The 23,258-nt window shown below is 37.0% G+C and overlaps 1 protein-coding gene across 1 annotated transcript in view; it reads left to right on the top strand.

The window, feature by feature from the left end:
* Positions 1-5,211: 5,211 nt before the first annotated feature.
* LOC149227039 (purple acid phosphatase 23-like) overlaps positions 5,212-23,258 on the top strand; it is an 82,252-nt gene continuing 64,205 nt past the window's right edge. The window contains exons 1-2 of the mRNA XM_089377679.1: positions 5,212-5,522; positions 5,620-5,811. Of these exons, the coding sequence (XP_089233805.1) occupies positions 5,234-5,522; positions 5,620-5,811 (481 nt within the window). The 5' untranslated portion in view covers positions 5,212-5,233. The remainder of the gene's footprint in view (positions 5,523-5,619; positions 5,812-23,258) is intronic.

The raw sequence follows: 23,258 nt of genomic DNA, 5'->3' as shown, positions 1-23,258 counted from the left end.
GGGAAGCTTGCACAAAACATTTGATTCAATTTCATCTTAATTTAGTTATAGTATGGTGGAGGATAGCTGAGATCAGTTTTGTTTACATTTCAGGTAGAGAGACAACGTCTGTTGCTGGAATCATCAATTCTGGTTCCGAAGAATTTCAGAAACTGTTCTTTGGGAAGGAAGAAATTGCCATACCTGTTCATTCAGCATGAGTCTCTTCCCTTACTCTGCGGCAAGTATTCTATGGGTGTTTTGTTTCAAATCATTTGAACTTAAAATCTTGAATGTTTTTTATAACACTTCTGTGCATATTTTGCGGTATTGAGGCTGCATACAAAGCCCATCCGATGTCTTCATCAATTTTGCATCGTTTAGAAGGCACCTTTAATAAATTTTTGCTGTGGGTTTGATTTTATTCTTATACCATCTTCATCTTGAGATATGGAAGATAGGAGAAAGGAATATTGTCTCTCCCGGTAGCTCTCTCCTGTTCTTCCAGACCATACCATTATAGTTTCTGCTAACCATATTCTCAACAGTCTTCATTTGAACCCTCTCCCATATCTGCTGCTCGCTAATCTGTAAAGAGAGTGCATGCTGTCTGTGCAGTGCATTTGCTTCCCCCTGCCTGCTCTCAAGCAGCCAACAATCAGAGTAGCAGCTATAATAGCAGGTGTCCCGGAAGGAGATACTAAACTTTTGATTGCTTATGCCCGTGCTAATAATAAGGTAAAAACAATTTTCATTAACATTATTTCCCGGATGGTTTTTGATTATCTTGTTCGCCAAGAAAATCTAAAAGATCGGCTGTGTGAGATGAGACAAGGAAATTAAGGGATGGTTGTCACTTTAGTTTTTTATTAAAGGTCCCCTTTCAGTGTTATGGACTTTATGAAGGTTACTATAGAACAGAGTCAGAATTACCCTTTTCCTTTTTTTTTTCCTTAAAAAAAACCGTAATTTTATTTAATGATAAAATGACCTTGCATGCATTCGAAATAAGGGTTCATAAATAGGATCAGATCCCCAGATAAGGCAATAATCATACAAAAAGATTCAGAGTACATGTTTAAAAATGTAAAATGCAGTGTTAAACCACCATAGGCAAGCATTTATACTGTCCACAAATGACTAAATATAGTCCTGATGCATATCTATATAGTCCTGATACCGTTTTCCTAGTTGATGCTAAATGCTTAAAAATGTACTGCAGCTTATAATTGGGCCTGCTACTGTAGGTGGAATTCAGACCGGAGCATTCAACATTGGTGATACAGCTAGCACAATTGACAACATTATTCAGTGCAAGCCGTACAGACCAGGATCTGTTGGCTTTGTTTCTAAATCTGTAATTATCTTAAGCTCCCTCTTAGGTTGGAGTTGTCTTGAGCAATACTCTGCTCTAACATGTTCCTAACTCTTGAATCCACTTGTATCTTGAAATTTTGCTGTAATCACGAAACCATTTTATTTGTAACGAGGTTTTGCCATCGTGGTCGTCATAGAAAATTCGCTAATTGAGTTGTAAGTTTATAATCACCTTGGGGTTGCTCCAGGTTTCGGGGAAATCAAACTAAGCTTGAAGTTGATTTTTACTCATTATCTTTTCGTACTTATAGATGTTTACCTTAATAAATATATGACAGATTTTAATGGAAGTGAACAGATATTTAACATATTCCAAATGAATGAATAAATACATGACATATTTTAATGGAAGTGAATAGATATTTAACAGATTCCAAATGAATAAATATATGACAGATTTTAATGGAAGTGAATAGATATTTAACAGATTCCAAATGAAGATAGATTTTTCTTAATTATTGTATATTATATATATAATAATAATTAGTGTGTTTTTTATCATTAATATATAATATATAATAATAATGAGTGTGTATTTTTTTATCATGAAATTGAAATATATTTCTTATAAATTTAATGAATATGAAATTAAAATGAATATAGATTAATTAATTTGTTTTTAAATAAATTCATAAATTAAGATAATTTCACACTTAATTAAATTTAGCAATTTTTTAATTTTTTAAATTATATAAATTTAAATTATTTCATTCATAATTAAAATTAAGGAATAAAAAATAAAAAAAAATATTTTAAAATTAATGAATAAATAATTAAAAATATATTTTAAAATGAATCATCTAACAATTTTATTGAGCTAGGTTAGTTTTCTATTCATCCATTATTATAGTTTTCCATTGATCCAATTGGGTAAATGAGTTAAGTACTTTATTTATTTGAGGAAGCTACCCTATATTCTCAATTTGATTGTGCTATTTTCATATTGACTAGTATAATTTCACTGTAAAGTTAATCAATTAATGGGCTGAGATTGTAGTTTTCAAGTACTTGTGATTAATGGTGCTATATTATCTTAGTTTGAGTAATTTAATTATATTCCCTTTTTAAAATTCGAAAATATTAGATCAAATATACTTGTTGTTGAAATTACTACAATTTAACAATCTTATTAAAGTCTCATTACACCTTCTATTAGCGTCTCTTCAACCCTGTAATCAACAAATAGCTTAGTTTTCTAAATATAACTACACATGCCTACATTTAAAGAGAGCGACTAAATAACTTACAGATAGCAACATGTTAACTGTTGCAGAACAAACTTAATGGGTTTCAGGACATGTAGTTCTCTTCGTGCAAAGCCATGTAACCAACGAATAGCTTAGCTTAGCTTTGCAGATCAACTGTTGCAACACAACCTTATTGCAAGTCAACTATTACAGCCCAAACTTATTGGGCTTGAGAGACATATACTCCTCTTGAATCAAACCCATGTAAACGACGAATAGCTTTGTTCTCTAGATCTGAACACTCAATTAAGATGCGATTAAAGCAAAGCTACTAAATAGCTTATGGCTAGTAACAAGTCAACTGTTGCAACACAAACATATTGGGCTTCAGATATATATACTCTTTCACTAGACCGATCTAACGAACGAATAGCTTAGCTTAAACGCTTTGCAGGTCAAGGTTGCAGCATAAACTTACTAAGCTTCAGAGATTTATAATCCTCTTCAGCCAAACCCATATAATCGGCGAATAGCTTAGTTTTCTAAATCTAAATACCCAATTTAGATGCATACAATTAAAGAAAGCTGCTGAAAGGCTTATACCTGGTAGAAGGTCAACTGTTGCAGCACAAACTTATTGGGCTTCAGATATATGTACTACTCTTCACCCAAACCCTTGTAGCCAATGAATAGCTTAGCTTAGCATTGCAGGCAACTCTTGCAGCACAAACTTATTGGGCTTCAGACATATATATTCTCTAGCTTAACCAACTAAACATTTGGCCAGGAGAGCCCAACGAAATGGCTTCTGCTGTTCACCCCACCAAGGGAAAGTGTCCAGATCACTTATAGGCAAAAATACTGAGCAGGTCAACTGGAATAATTGAAAATTCCTGACACAGAATTGCATTCAAGCCTGAGCTTTGAAACGCAAAAATTCAGCACCCACATACCTGCAACCGTGAGCCACTTCCTCAAGCCCCCTCGCAGATAACTCAGAGCACTTCTCGAGTTTGAGCTACTGCAACATGTGACCTCGACCCCTGACGAGAGTGGCGAGATCATCATCGGTAACAATCATTCTGCCCAGATGGAACGCCTTGAGACAGAGATAGGTGAAGGAGATCTGGTCTATCCAGGGCTTGGCATAACCCCCACAATCGTCAGGTAGCAGATTATACATTGCGGCCCTGGGTTTCCCCTTGACCGTAAGGGACTCCAGCCTGGTGAACCTGCGGGTGAGGTCGCTGGCTTGTATCGAGTAGCAGAAGGCCACGGTCACATGCTTCCTTGTGAAGGCATCCACGCCGTACCACTTCTTGCAGCCCAGAGAGACCGAGCCGCGGTCTCTCGGATCCTCCAGCTGGCCCATAACGCACTCCAGGGCCTCGTCCGATATGCATCCATACCTCGCCCGCTTCACGGCCATCACATTCAACACAGAGAGGTGATATACTCAATGAATATATTCATATGGATTATATACACAGAACGCATGCTCGACCTCGGCCTCTGATCTGGTTGGTTCCTTGGTTGTCTTATCTCTATCTGCGATATACCTATCGCTCATTGCTCACTCATCGCATCTTACAGTAAAAATCTAAGCTTCCTGTAGGTCGGGAAAATCTCTCAGACGACAAAAGGGAAAGCAAACCAATCGTGGCCGCAGGGGAGTGGATCCGTCAGCGTCGCGTGATGGGGTTCGATTTCCGCGACTATCAAACATTATGCGAATTGTTTTTACTGAGATTTTTTTAAAGTTTTTTCATCTAAGGAAAATCTCTCAGACGACAAAAGGGAAAGCAAACCAATCGTGGCCGCAGGGGAGTGGATCCGTCAGCGTCGCGTGATGGGGTTCGATTTCCGCGACTATCAAACATTATGCGAATTGTTTTTACTGAGAATTTTTAAAGTTTTTTCATCTAATTTTGGTGAGAATTTATTGAAATATGGTAATATGTTGATTTCTGCCAGTTCTCTTTATTAAAAAAAATTGGAAGTTTTTTCCGTATTTTTTTAAATTTTGTTGAGAATTTATTGAAATCACAATTTTGATGAATAGAAGTTCTGCTAAATCATATATAGAATTGAAAAAGCAATTTAAATAACACAAATCAAGATTTCACCTCAAATTTTTTAGAGTTGTGTTTATGGAAGCAGAAGAATTGTCGGAACAGCAAAAAGTGATTAGAATTCAGGGAAAAAAATTTCAAAAAATCTTGTAATAACAATGTTTAGATCATGTTTTTGGTGGTGAAAATAAATTAACCACTATCAAGCACCCAAAATATTAACTTGACAGTGTAAATTTAGAAAAATTTTTATAGTAACCAAATTTTCCATAATATTTTGAAAAAAAAATTGTCGACTTACCACGACAATTTTTTCTACCCAAGTTCAAAAAAATCGCATTACAGACAACTTCATATTCTCTTAAATTATTTTTTAACCAAAAAAATCCATTTATTATATATCACAAGAAATATATATGAATAAAAATGTAGATGTAATAACAAATATTTATTTAAAAAAAGTTAGTCTCAAATTTATCGATGGCAACGGTTCAACGTCAAATTGCATCTCGTTAAGCCATTAAATATATTCCGAATATTCTCTCGCATCTTCAGACCCGATATATCTATATATATATATATATATATATGCGAACCAGAAATTTGAATGCAGTGGCAATGGGGGAAATGAGAGCAAATACACGTGTGTCACCGTCTATATCGTTTTTGGTATTAATGCTGTCATTCCTTGGGGTAGTGGAGAAAGGGGGATCAATTCCAATTCCAAGCACAGCAGATGGCCCGCAGAACCCAGTAACAGTGCGTTTTGATCCATCCCTTCGTAAAGGCAGCGATGACCTTCCCATGGACAATCCCAAACTCGCCAAGAGAGTCCCATCGATATTTCCAGAACAAATTTCTCTTGCTCTTTCAACCCACGATTCTATGTGGTTGTCATGGATTACAGGTATAACCACCTTAATTTTCAATCAGATTAGTCAACATATGGATGCAGATTATAATAATTTTTTGATTTAAGTGAATAAATTGGCTTTGTGCTGCAGGGGATGCTCAGATGGGGCCTACAGTTAAGCCTTTGGACCCTTCAAGTGTTGCAAGTGAGGTCCGCTATGGGACAGAGAGTGGGAAATATAAGTTTGTTCAAACTGGCGCTGCTTCTGTGTATAGCCAAATATACCCATACGAGGGCCTTCTCAATTATACTTCTGGCATCATTCATCATGTTCGTCTTCAAGGTAACTATTGCCAGAAGTCTTTTTAATCTTCGCCACAAGGGGAAAATATTTGCAAATTGCAACCTTCCCTGTTTTCGTATTCCATTTCATGAAGGCTTTTCGATGGCCTCAGGTTCCCAGCCCTTTTTAATACAATGCCATATTTTGTCTATCAAATTAGGGAACTATTCGGAGCTAATGTGGTCTTGAAATTCTTGAATTAAGATAATATTTTTTCGCTTAATGTAATCACGAAATCTGGTTACCTCACCAAACTCACAAGTCAGTATGAGTCAGGGTCTGTCAGTTATGTTATAAAAAATAATCGCAGAGATTATTCATGTGGCAACAAATTTGTATGGAGTATCATTCTACAATATCATTCATGTGGCAATTTGGAATAATGCTTACATTAGTATATAGGTAGGATGGTGAGAGTGGGTTGTTGGAGTTTTGTTGAGAGATTTTCTCAACAATATTCTTTTTGTTTGGAATCTGTTGAATCTAGTGACCACTACTGCTATTTATGTGGCTTGTAATTTGGCTTTGTGATGGTAGGATTGGGTTGTTGGAGTTTTGTTGAGAGATTTTCTCAACAATATTTTCTTTGTTTGGAATTTGTTGAATCTAGTGTCTGTTGAAGAAAGTGTAACGAGGTTCGGTATTTACAAATGTAATTGTGATCTTTGTACTTGTCAAGAAAAATAATATTATTTTTGAATTATAAGAATGAGTTTCTTCCTCATTTCATAGGTCTAGGAAAGTCAAAGAGTCAAAGAGCTCTTCTTGAGCATATTTGTAATTTATATAAGTCTACCTAGTGACTAGATTAGCTCTCCAAGACTAGCACAACCTTCATGAAGAAGACAACAAGCAAAACGATAAAGATTACAATCATGTTGGCCACAAAAATATATATATAACTATCATGTCGGCTCAATAAACAAACACAACGTTTCACACTGTATGTTGGCTCATTTATGGAGACGTGACCACTATAAGTACCCCATCGGGGTCACCACAGAAAACATGGGACTTCGCATAAGCCTCTGCAACTTCAAATATCTCTGATAATTTCGGATAAGTGTTTGCAACTTGGGATGATGATAGATGTAGGAATTTCCAGGGTAAGTTTCTCAGACAGAACACCAAAGGACACCGCTCACAAACAGATCACAGATCAATACACCAGTATTGTTGACGTGGTTAAAACCCTCAAAGAGGGAAACAGTCCACAGCCTGAGCCAACGCGACCACTTCAGGCAATTTATTAATAAAAAAATGAAAATTTACATAGGCTTCTCTCATGAACGGTTACCCTACAAATGACCCTCCATGCTCTTTAAATAGAGATCATGGACCAATCGGGTGTTAAGCCACGGATCAAGTGTCGGTAATACCGAGGAGAGAATGAACTGTTGGATCACTACATATCGTGACCGTCGGATTGTAAGTTACAAACGTACATAGTAAAGAAACACACTTTACCTAACTTTACACTAGACCAAGTTATACTTAACTATTTCCTATGTGTCGGAATATCCTAACATCCCCCCTTAAGAACAACTTGGGATAGGATTGAAGGATGTACAAATATGACACAATAGGAGAAGGAAGGAGGCACTAGAGCCTATCCCCCCTTAGTGACAACTTCTTGAACTCCAACCATAAATTGAAGTTTAGTAAACTTCGCCTCTGTGAGAGCCTTTGTAAAGATGTCTACAACTTGATCATCCGTTGAACAATATTGCACTTCAAGAACATGGTCATGAATGAGCTTTCTGATGAAGTGCATGTGCAGTTCAATGTGTTTGCTGCGCTGATGTTGGACTGAATCTTTGCATAGTTGAATGGCACTTTGATTATCACACCAAAGTGTAGTCGGATGCTACTGCTGAAAGCCAAACTCTGATAGGATCTGACAAGGCCACAGAGCTTCCTTACTAGCTTCTACGGCACCACGATACTCTGCTTTTGCTGAAGAAAGAGAAATGACACTTTGTTTCTTGCAAGCCCATGTAATAGGTCCTGAACCAAGAGTGAACACATAACCTGCAGTAGACTTCCGATCATCAGGGTCACTAGCCCAATCGGAATCAATGAAACCAACCAATAGAGGAAATGCTTCTGCACTGTAATGAATCCCAAACTGAACTGTACCTCGAACATAACGAAGTATTCTTTTAGCTGCTTTCCAATGACTTTCATGTAGGTTTTGCATAAACTGAGCAATAAGGCCAACCGCAAGGAAAGGTTAGGATGAGTATGGGTCAGATACAAAAGTTTTCCTACAAGTTGACGGTATAAGGTAGCATCAACTTCAGGGGAAGTACAAGTGACTGAAAGTTTGGCTCCAGACTGAAAGGGAGAAGGGGCTGGCTTACAGTCTTCCATGTGAAAATGGCGTAGAAGATCACAGACATACTTGGACTGGGAAAGGGAAATACCTTCATTGGATTGCAAGACTTGAAGACCAAGAAAATAATGCAAGTGTCCTAAGTCTGTCATTTCAAACTTCTTTTTAAGGCTGGACTTCACATGGTTTATAAGGTTGGGATCACTACCAGTAAGGATAAGATCATCAACATAAAGAACAAGAATGATAAGAGACTTGCCCACTTTCTTGGTGGAGACAGTGTTGTCAGAATGACACCTAGAAAAGCCAGTTTCTAAAAGAAGCTATCCATTTTGGCATACCAAGCCCGAGGGGCTTGCTTGAGACCATAAAGGGATTTCTTAAGCTGACATACAAGACTGGAGTCTGTTTGTATAAAGCCAGTAGGTTGTTCCATATAGATTTCTTCATGCAAGTCCCCATGCAAGAAGGCAGATTTAACATCCATTTGATGGACTTCCCATTTGAAAGAGGAAGCAAGGGAAAGAACAAGGCGGATAGAGTTCATTTTGGCAACAGGGGAAAGAACAAGGCAGATAGAGTTCATTTTGGCAACAGGGGAGAAGGTTTCAGTATAGTCAATGCCTTCTACTTGTGAAAAACCCTTAGCAACAAGACGAGCTTTATGTTTATCAACTTTTCCATATGGTCCATACTTGGTTCTGTAAACCCATTTGCATCTAACAAGTTTTCGTCCCTTTGGTAGACGAACAAGATCGCATGTATCATTTGCCAATAGCTGCGTCCCAATCTGGATGGCCTGAAGCTTCTGCAAAGGTGTCAGGATCATAATTAGCTGAAGCTTGAGCTAGTAAAGAAGAGGCTCTATCGAACTGAGAATGTGTACGTCGCTGATCTATAGGATCACTGGCAAGAGCACCTGCTGCATCCCGAGTAGCACGGACCCATTTTGGAAGCTGAGGAGCTGAAGGAGGATCTTGAGAAGGCGGGGGAGGATTGTCATCCTCGCTGTCATCTGAAGAAGAAATATTTTCAGAAGTAGAAGGGATAGAGAGAGGTGGCACATCCGCCGAACTAGGCTCGTAGGCCGATATATTTTCAACAAACTTTACATCTCTTCTAATGATAACATTTTTGGACTTAAGTGGAATAAGTCTGTATCCTTTGACATCTTCAGAATATCCAACAAAAATACATTTTTCACTCTTAGGTTCTAAAGCTTTATGTTTCTCATCTGGGATATGGGCCCATGCTTCACTTCCAAAAACACAAAAGTGACTTACATTTGGTTTAATTGAGCTCCATGCTTCTTCTGGAGTGATATTCTTTAAAACCTTAGTAGGAGTGCGATTTATTATGTAATTTGCACAGTTAATTGCTTCTACCCAAAAATTAAGACTAAGTCCTTTAGGTTGAAGCATACAATTAGCCATTTCCTTTAAGGTGCGATTCTTCCTTTTAGCTACACCATTTTGTTGTGGAGTATATGGAACAGTATGTTGCATTTGATTTCCATTCTTAGTGCAAAAGTTGATGAATTTGTTGTTAACATATTCTCCGCCATTATCAGATCTTAGCTTAAGAATTTGATGTTCAGATTGTTTTTCAACAAAGGCCTTAAAGGCCAAGAACATGTTAAATACTTCACTCTTGAGTTTTAAGAAGTATACCCAAGTGCGTCTGGAGAAATCATCAATGAAAGTTAAGAAATACTTGTAGCCAGAGAATGAAACAACTGGAAGTGGACCACATAAATCACTATGCACAAAGTTATAAAGGGGTTGAGGTGTGCCAAGAGGCACGTTTTTCAAAACTATCCCGATGATGTTTTCGGAGTACACATCCGGAACAAACACCATCTCTGCAAGATACCATTGGAAAACCTGTCACCATATTTTCTTTACATAGATTTTGAAGGGAGCGATAGTTTAAGTGACCAAATCGCTCATGCCAAAGTTTGCTCACTTCATCATTATGAGCAACAAATACCAAGGGAAGATTTGATGACCCAAAGTTGTTAAACTTATACAACCTTATAGAATCATCAGCAATGCCAGTAACTAAAATCTGTCTAGGATCTCTCAGCTCCTTAATTACAACATCGTAAGGTGAAAATTCAATGATTTTACCTTCACCTGAATGAGTTATCTGATATACAGATAGAAGGTTGCAGGATAAGGTTGGAACACATAATACATCATTAAATTGACCATTGTCTATATGAACAGTTTTAGTCCCTACAACACTAAGAGATCTATCATCACCAACATATATATTTTTGGTGTTACAATCATTTAAAGAAGAAAACATGGCTTTGTTTTTGGCCATGTGATAAGAAGCTCCAGAATCAATGAGCCACTCATGAGAATGAGAAGAAGAAGATATGTTTAGTGCATATCTAGACGGAGATGCTTGACAAACACATGCAGAAAGTGCTATTCTTGAAGATGAAGTTGAAGTTGTTGAGTGCTCCAAATGGATGTTATGCTTTTTAATCGCTGCTTCCAAGGCTTCCATCTTCTTAAAGCATTTGGTTCTAAGTGGCCATCTCGATTACAAAAGTGGCAATGTCTATCAGTATTCTTCCCTTTGTTTTTATTTGCCTTATCATTTTGTTGAAATGATTTTTCATTTTGAGACTGAAATGGCTTAGGACCCTTGTTTGGTTTAGGACCATTCTTTTTAGGATACGACTTCTTAGGATTCCTTGAATTTGGTTGTTGCTGAGCGGCTAAGACTTTCTTAGAAGAGTTTCCAAGATTAAAAAGACCAAAGATGTAAGAGTTTTTCTTGTTCTCTTATTAAAGAATCACAAAAGGCATCAAAGGAAGGGGACTTGTAGTTTTGTCCTTGAGAAATGAAGGCTTCTCTTGTAGAATGGAAGGTGGAAACAAACACAGAGTAGGCTTGTCCCAACTTAGTAAGAATGGAATAGATAAGATTACCATTTTCTTTCTTAACCTTAACACCTTCCAAGAGAAGTCTAAGGGTCTTGAACTTGGACAAAAAATCTTCAATGGAAGAAAAATTATTAGGGTCCAATGTAAGCAACTCATTTTCGAGTTGATTGGCTCTAAGTTCATTTTTAGTTCCAAAAACTTTAGTGGTATGTTTCATTGCTTCATTAGGAGTATCATGTTTAGCGATATGGAATCTAAGGTTTGGAGAAATAGACATCCCTATCAACCCACGTGCTTGATCTTGCCTATTTTCCCATTTGGCTGCCTTATCTTCATCTTTCGGTTTGGTTTTTTGGCCTGAGGCTATTCTGTAAAGACCTTTACTTCTAAGTAAATCCACAATGTAGGACCACCATTGGAAGTAGTTGGTGCTATCAAGAATAACGTGGCATGGACTTTCCAACAAAAACTGAAGCTATAGATGCTGAAACTAAGTGTTCCAATGGAAAGATCTCAAAAAATTAGGCTGATTAAAAAAAAACGGCTCTGAAAATAGCTTCCGGATGAAGAAGTTATGGCTTTTTTAAGAAAAGAGTTGAAGATGCCGCCGAAGTGCGAGAATGTGCGGAAATGAATGATAATGTTATATTAAAAAAAAATTCCACCCTCTTTCCAAAATTAATCTAATTAGCTCAACAAAAATAAAGATTTGAACTTAAGACCTCTATTCTCATAAAGTAGCTTTGGACCAAGTGAGCTAGATTAAAAGGTTAGTAATTTTTGGAAAAGAGGAACGGGGGTTTTTTTTTAGTCACTGAAGCTTTGGGGTGCGTGCTTACTTGAGAAAGCTCTTTTTTGCCTACAAAACAAAAAACACAAAACCCAACACAGACATATAAAAAAAAAAAAAAACCTTATGGCTTGAATTTAGCTTTACCCGGAAACTAAATATTTTTATCAATGTTTTTGATTTTTCGAGATCACACTAAAGTGCGGCGGAAAAGAGCATATGCATGAGAAAAATTCTTCCTTTCTGTTTCTGATTTGCCCAGATTGCAGAGAGCCGCGGGGCAAAGAGCATACACAAAAATGAAAGGTATAGATCCGGTAATTAAAAAAACAGAGAGCTAAATAAACCGAAATAAACAAAGAGAAAATAACTAAAAACTGCAAATAAACACTGTATACCTCAAGATCTTAAAAATGATGTAGCTAGGGCTACCAGAAACCTTTTCGCGTGAAACGAAAGGGGTTCCTCACTGGAACAGATGCTCCTAACACAATAGAGCAGTTCTCTCGGCTCGAAAGCAGTCAGTAATAGTAGATCTAGGAAACGACAGTCGGATGCATTTCCACCGGCTTCAGATTTGGATCACCAAAGGATGTGGCCCTCAAATAGCTCTGATACCGTGTAGGAATTTACAGGGTAAGTTCCTTAGACAGAACACCAAAGGACACCGCTCACAAACAGATCACAGATCAATACACCAATATTGTTGACGTGGTTAAAACCCTTAAAGAGGGAAACAGTCCACGGCCTGAGCCAACGCGGCCACTTTAGGCAATTTATTAATAAAAGAATGAAAATTTACATAAGCTTCTCTCATGAATGGTTACCCTACAAATGACCCTCCATGCTATGGGATGAATTTCCCTAATAAACTCAATTACCCCAAGGAAAATTCATCTTGCCCCCAAAAGAGAATTTAATTTGGATAAAGAAATATTGTTATTATTATATTTGGCACTCCTCCCATTATTATTTGATGTGATGAATTTATTTGGGCAAGAAATCGTCAAGGCACTTACAAGCAAATTTGAATTTATGATTTTTTCCCTCCAAATTCACAAGTCAACCTCATAAATTTTCAAGTTGGCTTGCCCTAAAGGACGTTTCCCTTCGTATGTGGAAACAACTATAAATTGGCACCTTGTCGCCATCATTTGGCATGAAACTCAGACTTCTTCTGTGGTGGATTTCGGCCTCCTAAGGCATATTTCTGTGGCCTCCTAAGGCATATCTTTGCAGCCTATTTCATTGGATCATTTGTGGCCTATCTCAGAACATATGTGGCCTATCACAGTGGTCTCTTTGGTGATATTTGCGGCCTAATGAAGGCATATCTCTGCGGCGTTTTGTATGGATCAAATGTGACATACATCCCATACCTAATGCAACCTTTCACTATGATTTATTTGTGATCTAATCTCTACAATATGTATGGTTTCCGGCCTATCTTTGTGTATATATGTGGCTCTCTTTGTATGATCTGTGACCTACCTCTATGATTAGATGCGGTCTTTTCTTTATGTGTATATGCGGCCTAATTCTTTGTGGTATATGCAACCTCCTTTTGTGATTTATATGAGGCCTAATGTTTCCTTCTTCTGCTTCTTTTATATATCAACTGCGACCCTTTTCTCTATGCATTTGGCCTAATCATGTGCGACCTTTCTTTGTAAAAAAAAGACTATTCTAGCGGACATTATTTGTAGTCTCTTTGGCATAACTTGGTGTGGTCCTGTTGGCCCTAACCTCAACATCTAGGGTATTGCTTTGTGGTCTCTATGAGGTTTGTTAGAAGACCTTTTGCGGCTTCCCTGAGCAGTGTTTACGGGCCCTAATTGTTTGTGTTTGGAAGTAATGTATGGCCAATATATTTGACAATAATCTTGTGACAGTGGGCAGAGATACTTGTTCCTGTATGGCAGTGTTTCCTGTGAAAGACAATAATGTATGTCAGTGACCTTATAACAATGTTCTCATGACTGTGATGTAAGACAAGTATTGTATGATAGTATCTTTTCTGGCAAAGTTATTTTGTAGCATCCTTGATTGAAATGTATGGAAGTGTTCTTGTATGGAAGTATTCTTGATGACAGTGATAACAATAATATCTACAATACTCTTAATGATAGTGATAACAATAATATTTACAGTACTCTTGATGACAACGATAATAATAATGTCTACATTACTCTTGATGACAGTGATAATAGTAATGTATACATTGATCTTTTTGACAGTGATGAATGGCGGCGGTAGTTGTTCTCTTCGCAGTGAGCTTATGTCGGTAATATTTGGTCAACAACAATTGTCCTTGTGACAAAGATGTATGGGCAGTTATTCTTGTAAGTATGATAGTACCCCTGGCAGAATCATATATGACATGCGAGACAAAGATATATACCACTTACAATGATATGGAAGAAGCCCTAACAGAGATCTTATGATTAGCTCCTTGATAGAGTAGTTTGTTTCCATCTTATGAGGATCCTGTATGATCCAGGGTTGGTCCTAGAAGGCCTAATATGATTGAAGATGAAGGACTTGTGTCTCAGTATATTTGTACATCGTATCTCAACTGAACATCTGATGAATATCTAAATATGAAGAAAATTTGATTTTTTGGGTTTTCCCCCTTGTGGGGTTTTGCCCTGGTCTCCGACCAAAATCCTACTATTGTTGTATGCTTTTCATCTGTTGTTCCTTTCTGTTACGCTGCCTTGTTGATGTTATTGTTCTCTCTATGATGATATGGGGTGTATGTAATGTGTAAATTGTTGAAAAGTTTAAAAATGTGATGCTTTAATGATCATCACTAATCCAATAGTTAAATCTAGGTTTCACGTTTTTTGCAGTTTGTTCGACATTCTATATGTTTTTTGTTGAATATAAATGGATCAAAATATATTAAAATATGTATTATATAAAAAAAGCTTTGCCCTTGGAATCTTTTGGAAATTGCACTTTTCACTCTCACTCCTGCTCCTTGATTCGAACAACCTTGCTCTAGGGTTCTTGTTGGGGGCCATCTATAAGAAACATTAAGCTTATAAATATGTTGAAAATATTTTTATGAACCTTTTTTGGACAATTATGTCCACTAGGAGGATATATCATCCAATATGGATTTAAGTCAAACCCTTGTGAGCAATGAGCTAGAAACTTGTGAGCACATTATTTTTCCCTTGCAAAGTGGTTATAATTCCTCCTTTGAGATAGCTAGTCTACACATGCAGTATAGGTGGCAAGGTTTTAACTTTTTTATGGAGTCCTCTTTATTTTTATGGAACAAAGTAGCCAAGGAAGCAAAGGACAAGTTTCCCAAATGCGTGCTAAGTCCATATACTATGTTGTCAAGCATTAGCTTTTGATTTTAGAGCAAGTTATTCTTTTCCTAGTAAAGGATGATCGAAGGAGAGATTGATTCATTAGATTCCATTTTATTGATACTCTCTCACCATCTAATGAGATCAAAACCACATGTGATATATTCTATTTTTGGTGGAAAGATGCTAGAAAAAACAATGACCAAAATCAGGGTTGCGGGGGACGCCCCCCCCCCCCCCTCTCGCTCTCGCTCCTAATTCGCGCTCCGAGCGGGAGCAGCTCCGGAGCATGCTCCCGATAGAATGACATATCAGAGCCATTCTATCCATTCTGTTCGAGGTAGAAGGGAGAAACATATCTGTTGTAAGCGAAAGTTGAAGGTGTCTTTCGCAATAAGTCCCATTGTTGCTGAGGAAAGGTGTTGTTGGGCGTAGGGTGTGACCCGTGATTGCAAATCTGCAATTTTTTAGGTGCTTTTAATCCTTTTATCTTCATCAGTATGGATGCTAGGCAAAGTTTTAATTTCTCTACTGAATCTCATAAAGCAGCACATGAGAAAAAATGGGCATGGCTTACAAAGTTTTTGAACAAAAACAATACAGATGTTTTGTTTGATACTAGAGTTGTAGAGCAGGAATTTAATCCACAACCTAATTGGGAACTACCAAACATTGAGATGGAAAAAATATATAAACTCCTAGTTTTTTAGTTCCATGCTGCTACACTGTTTAGATTTTCCTCTGTAAATGTTCCTGTTTCTATTGGTCAGAGTGTATATCAAATTCCTCTCATTAGAAAGGAAGATGTAGAATGGGGTCTGAGTCATGATTACAAATACATACATATCGGACTCATACAATTTGGGATTAATCCTCTTGTACGACCAGGGTTAGATAACTCATGTCTAACTTGTGTTCTTGATACCAAACATAATAAGTTTGAAGACGCATTGATAGGAGGATTCCAAAGTCCCTTAAATAATGGTCCTGTTTGGTCTTCAGTCATCCCAAGATACCAAGTGTCACTTACAGATCCATATATTAATGAATTTCTCCAAGCTTACATACAGTTCCATGGATATGATACCGCCCCTCATACACAAATAGCACAACTCCAATCTAATGTCTGTATTAGATTTGTCTCCTCTACTATGCCTCCACTACATCCCAATCTATCACAGCGAGCATTAAAAGAAGGTGTCATTGTTGGTCCCGGTAATACTACTCCGTTGCAAGTAGGATTTTGTGAACTAAGTCTACCATCTGAATGGAATAGTGAGTATACTTCGATGTCTCAAAAGTATCCACAACTAGCAAGCTCTTCATCTCCAAACCAATTAAAGTTAGTTCCAAACCTTGATGGTAGTACCAGTTTACAGTTCCAACCAACTACTTCGCAAAAACAATTACCAAGAAGTCAGTCAGTCAGAGTCCCTCATTTTGTACAAATGCCACCCAGACTGTCAATATCTTCCAGTAGCCATAATCATTGTCAGTTACCAGATTGTGTATATTGCCATGAAAAAGAAAAAGAAAATTCAAAAAAGAAATACCAAACCATCAGTTCTACATCACACCAAGGACAACATTTAGACTCTCTTGAATGCATTATGTTCCCTGTCCGAGACCAGAAAATGTTCAGTCTACCTAGAGAAAAGATAGGGGCAAAAGCAGAATTGTCGGAAAGAAGACTGGAACCTGGTAGTAGTACTCCTAAATTAAGAGATGGTGCTATCTAGAGCGATTTGCAATTTTTGCATTATCGATCAGCCACAGAGCCTAAACCAATAGAATACTTAAAAATGCAGAATTATGCTAACTACATGTCTGTCTATGTGGCCCAAAACATAGATGATCTGGCAAGAGACATTGTAGAAGTAAAAGAGCATGTCAAAAATATCCACCAGAGCACAGATACAATGTATTCTCACCAAAATACTCATGAAAGTCAGTTAAGAGCAATTAATGATCAATTAGGGGTAATAAGAAAAGCAGTCACAAGTTTTGAAACTGCTATGAGTAGATCAAGATCTCCCCCTAGATATTCTGAGATAGAAGAAGAAGGCCCCAAATTCACCTTGATAAAAGCTTCCCAGTCCTCATCCAGTCTCTCTCTCAAAGTTTTTGAAAAGGATGAAAGCCAGTTTGAAGCCTTAGCAAAGGGTACCGAGTTAGCATGAGAAAAATTAAACCTTTTGAAAAAGAAAATTTCAGAATTTTACACGAGAGAAATAAAGATGGCAAGCTAGTCAGGGGATGAAGGTGGATCCTCTACAACTAAGCAGAAAAGAACAAGTTCTTTCAGCTTTTCTAACAAAGCTACAAAGACATCAGAAGGTGGTGTTAGCTCTCATCATAAAAAGAGTCCATTCCATTCTTGGACTCAACATCTTGCCTCTACAGAAGTTAGAGATGATATGAATGTCCAAACAAAATTTGGAAATCAAAACAATACTTTCTTTATCAATTTTGATTGTCTAAACAGGGATCAGACATTAATTCTCCTGCAACAGATTAATGCATGGGCTTCTCAGAAGAAAGTAGACACTAAAGCTTCATGGAAAGAGGTAGTCATATTAATCACATGGAACCTAACAGGGAATGCCAGACTATGGTGGGAAACGCTTAAGAAAGAAGAGCAAACATAAATTCTTGAAAATGATGATCCTTTGGAAGCTATCTTGATGGCTTTCTCCCATGAATTTCTAGGAGTTGTTTCCTTTGACAGTGAACATTATGCCCAAATGTTTATGAGTCAAAGATTGTGCAATTTAGATTTATTATCAGAATAATATTGCACAATGCAAAATCTTTATTATAAAATCCCTGATCACCATAATGTGGCTTATCTCAGGCACTACATAGCCTCCATGCCAGGCAAAATACCTGAATTAGTTCAACAGTCACTGTCCGCACAACACATTGCCATAGATACATTGTCACTAGCCACACTTCACCAACACATTCTTACCATTCTGAAAAATGAATGTGTCGCCAACAAAACTTGTAAGAATGTCAAAAAGCAGTTGCATTTCAGCCCCACCATCTGTGACTCCTTTACTAAAACATATCATTTTGGGTGTTATAAGAACCACTCCAGAAAGGGTTCTCAAAAAGACCAAAGTGGTAAGTGTTCTTGTAGGTCGAGACCTCCTACTAAGAAAAAGCAATATCGGTCAAAATCTCCCACAATCGGAAGATCAAGATTTATTTTCAAGAAAAGGTCTAAACCAGCTAAGCAGTCCAAATGCTTTATTTGTGGTCAGACTGGTCATTGGGCTAACAGATGTCCCAACAAAGGAAAGAAAGGAATCTAGAAAAAGATTGCAGAAGTTTTTAAATCCTCTTATGACCCAGTTGATTGGGACATAGTTTCCTAGACTGATTTTGATTTTGAATGTTTTTCTGTACATAGTACTAATTCAGATAATAGCTATGACATTGATGAAAAACTCCAAAAGTTTTCTCTTTCAGACAATAATAGTGACAACAACGAATGTACATATCTGTCTAATTGTTTTATGTTTTCATTTTATGATCTCCAACATCAAATTGAAGAAATCCAGAGACAAAAGGCCTCTCTTCATCCCAGCTTGATTATTCCTCAGAGACGTCTCCAAGAAAAGATTGACCAGTTGCAAGCTTTTATTCCTCATGGAGAAGAATTTGAGATTTCAGATTGGCATATAACACCGGAAGCATCACAAGAATCCACAGATAATACTGCAGAAAAATTATTGGATAAAATTAAAAGGGTAGAAGAAGATCTCCAAAGAGACAGAAACCAGATGAAGCAGCTTGCACAACAGATTCAAGCCAACATGCAAGAACTTGATAGTCTGAATTCACAGTTTGTTTCTTCTACTTTCCTTTCCTCTCAAACTCCATTACTATCATCTAGTCAATACAGTAATGAAAACATTCATGACATCAGTGGTATTGATGATAGGATGGTCATCCCTGTAAAAATAAAAGTGCCAGGCTACAAAGAATATACTCTTGATGCTCAGATTGATACTGGAGCTATGAGAAACTGTTGCAAATTCAAGGCCATTCCTGCTTACTATTGGAAACCCACTCAAGTCCAATTTAGAGCAGTTAACAAACAACTGATAAAAATCCCATATATTGCTCCAGACTTCCCAATACTCTTAGGTTCACAAGAAGTATATGCCACCTTATATAATTATGATACTGGTGCTGATATGTTACTTGGACAGGGTTTTATGAAGAAATTCATGCCAATCACCACTGAAAAGAATCTGATAATTTTCAGCATTCAAGGAGACAAGGTGCAAGTCCCTGCTAAGAGTAAATACACACTCAGGGTAAAACTTGATGAGGTAAGCAATTTTGATGAAGCAGTAACAGATCTTTCCAAGATCCAAAAAATTGTCAAACATGCAGAAATCCATGGCCCTGCCATTTTGTCTGATATTGTAAACAAATTGAAAAATGACTGTACAGCAGAACACCCTGATGCATTCTGGTTTAGGGAAAAGTATTTTGTTTCACTTCCATTCCAAAAAGAAGGCTCCGTTAAAGCACAAAAGGCATCAACAAATCACATGAGCCCGTCCAAACAAGAGCTTTGCAAAGCAGAAATTAACAGTTTGATAGAAAGAAAATTGATAGAACCGTGCAAGAGTTCTTGGGCATGTCCAACTTTTTATGTCAACAAGCACTCAGAACAAAAACGTGGAAAAAAGAGGTTAGTTATCAACTACAAAGCTCTGAATGAAGCTCTTGTGCCCATTAAATATCCTCTGCCTAATAAAGAAATGTTGTTATCAAAGATCGCCAAAGCAAATGTGTTCAGTAAGTTTGATCTTAAAAGTGGGTTTTGGCAAATTGGCATTAATCCTGAGGATAGATATAAAACAACATTCGTGGTACCTGGAGGACAGTTTCAATGGACAATTATGCCATTTGGTTTGAAGAATGCTCCATCAGAATTCCAAAAGAGAATGGAAGATCTTTTCAAAGATTATTCTTTTATTATTGTCTACATAGATGATTTGTTAATTTTTAGCAAAGATATTAGTGAACATAAGAAACACTTAGAGAAATTTTATCAGGTTGTTTTCAAGCATGGTCTAGTTCTCTCTGCCTCCCCAGATAAGTTCATCATTGCACAAACCCGGATTGAGTACTTGGGTTTAATCATATCCCAAGGGAAAATAGAATTACAACCACATGTATTGAATTCTTTATCAAATTTTCCAGACTATCTTCCAGATGTTAAGACTGTGCAAAGATTTTTAGGATGTTTGAATTACATCAGGCAATTTTATCCAGAGCAGGCCGCAGATACAAAGCTTCTGCAACAAAGATTAAAAAAGGGCAGCAGTTGGAATGACCAGATGACCAAAGCAGTCAGAAACATAAAGCAGAAAATCAAACAGCTACCACCTTTGGCTCTTCCCCACAGTGACCTACCATTCATTCTTGAAACAGATGCCTCAGATTATTGTTGGGCAGCAATCTTATTGCAGAAACATGGCAAAAAGGAAGAAGTATGTGCATATGCCTCTGGCACATTCTCAGAAGCTGAAAAAAATTATCCTTCTTCCCATAAAGAAATTCTAGCAGTAAAGAAAGGTATAAAAAGATTCAGGTTATTCCTTAAAAGTGTCCACTTCATTGTTAAGACAGATCTCAGGCACATGAAAGGAATGTTGCAAAACAAAAGGTTGCTAGAACAAGGTAATTCCAGAGTTTTAAGATGGGCTTTGTGGTTAGATGGATATGATTTTGATATCATATATAAAGCCGGTAAAGAGAATTATCTTGCAGATTTAATGACCAGAGAAGGAGCAATTATACAGATAGAATATGCAGTTAAAAAATTTGAATTTGGTGAATGTTCATCATCCTCCCAGAACAAATCCCAAGTTACATTATGCTCTTCCTGCCATTATTCTTTTTGTGTGGATTGTCTTTTAGGAAAAGCTTCGTTTCTACCCATGAAAATCCAGAAGATCATTCTCGAGAAATAGTTTTGGTTCTCAGATACAAGACACAACTATGATATTCCATTAGCACCTATCAAAAATAATCGTGCTTATTTTGGTGCAGTAAGATATCCATATCATAGACTTGTTTATATTTATGATCCTAAACTGAGATGGATAGATTATTATGCTATTCTTCAATATGCTCGTGCTTATGAAAGAGTTTCAATCATCATCTATTATGAAGACATCATGTCTCCATTTAGTCATTGGAGTAGTTGGATGAATCTCCTACTTGTTTCATTTGTTCCCAGAAAAGAAGATCAAGGCAGGCTCTGTCAGCAGTTTGCCCTTTCTATTTTGTATAATGACATGCAGGATGGAGCAAAAAGATATGATATATTTGAATTCAATTTATTATATAAGGGCACCAACATGAAGATCAACTAGGATAGTACTTCTCCTACAGGTTATAATTTTACTATTGAAATTGACTATTTTGGTGAAGTCGTAATTCCCCCAAATAAGCTAGATCCATTCATGTGTTTCTCAGCTTTTTCAGCTAGCTTCGGAAGGGAACCATCATGGTTACAACAACTTCCTGGGTTAAGTCTTGACAGGTATGTTGAAGAATACGAGTCTGACTATGATCCTGACTATGACTCTGACCATAGCCCCAAAGGCTGGTGACCAAATCTTCAAAGAGATTTTATTTTAGGCTTTCGAGGGTTCTCCTTAAAAGAATCTCCTCTGTGTTGATAATCATTGTACCTAGTTTACTTTATTTTAGGCTTTCGAGGGTTCCCCTAAAAGGAATCTCCTCTGTGTCAATAATCATTGTACTTAGTTTTGCTTTCGTGGGTTTCAAGATATTGGAATATCCACTGTGTATCAACTTTTAGTACATATATGATTTCTTCCGTGAAGAAACATCTACTGTATATAACCTTTTAGTACATGCATTATGGCTGTCGTGGATTCCCCCAGTCAGAATCTCCACTTTGTATCATATCATTAAGATTTTATGTGATATGAAAAATCTCTTGGGGGAGGGGAAAGATTCCAAAGCTGGAGCAACACCCCGAGGGTCCATCCTATATAAGGAAGCATGAGCCTCAGCTCAAGACACTTGTAAATTTCCGAGTTTTTCTATAATATGAAAGTTCTCTTTGAGTTTTAAGTTCAAAATATCTGCATTCTATGTTCTGTGATCTTTGAATTCTGTGTTCTATGATCTTTGAGTGCGCTAGTGCGTATTAAGAGTGAGGAGGGAGCGTTTTCGGGAGTGCGCTCCTTAAAAAAAAATGCTCCCTGCCTTTTCGGGAGCATTTAGCCTTTTTTTGCAGTAATGTTCCAAATGCAATTTTTTTCAAGGAAACAAATAGGTTTTGAGTGGGCCATCTTAATGATCAAGCCTATGGCCCTAGTATTGATATGCGATTCATGGTAATGTTAAATTCTTAAAGTGACATTCTCCTTAATCTTCATTTTCATCCTTTTACTTAAATTTTTAACATTACCATGAAATGACTCAGAATGCTTGAGAGTGGTTCTGACCTCATTGGATTTCATATGGAGAAAGTAGAATTTTAGATTTCATTCAAAATCCAGTAGACTTATCAGTTTTTCAGGATTTCAGGATTGGGGGATTGCAATGTTTCCATTGAATTTTGTCATGTATTAGGCTATGGAACTCATATTTAATCAAGAGCACCAATCCCTCTATGTACCTTGATGTTAGTGACATTGGTTGTTGAACTCCTCTGTCATGACCCTCCTAAAAATGTGCGCATCACTCAAACAAAATCTTGACTTGACATGCTATGCTTTTTCTATCTTATGTTAATTCTTAGAGGGTGATATTAATGACAAAGTTCCCTATGCAAATACAGAGGTAATGACAAAGATACCTCTGGATATTAATGCTTAGAGGGTAATATTAAGGACAAAGATCCTGATTTTCCAACAAGACTAAAAAATTAGACATTTCTCGTGGTGGCAAGAGGCCCAAGCATAAGCAATAGATAATAGATTTACTTGTCTCTTCTAGTTTCTAGTAGTTTTTATAACTATTGACTCTTTCATATTTATTATGATATTTTTTTAAACAATATATGACAATTTAAGTTTGAAGTTGGCAATTAT

This window comes from Pinus tabuliformis, chromosome J, assembly GCF_031772625.1.
Source record: "Pinus tabuliformis cultivar Carrire ecotype Pingquan chromosome J, CPIR1, whole genome shotgun sequence".
Taxonomy (NCBI): domain Eukaryota; kingdom Viridiplantae; phylum Streptophyta; class Pinopsida; order Pinales; family Pinaceae; genus Pinus; species Pinus tabuliformis.
This window is presented reverse-complemented; position numbering and strand designations above follow the sequence as displayed.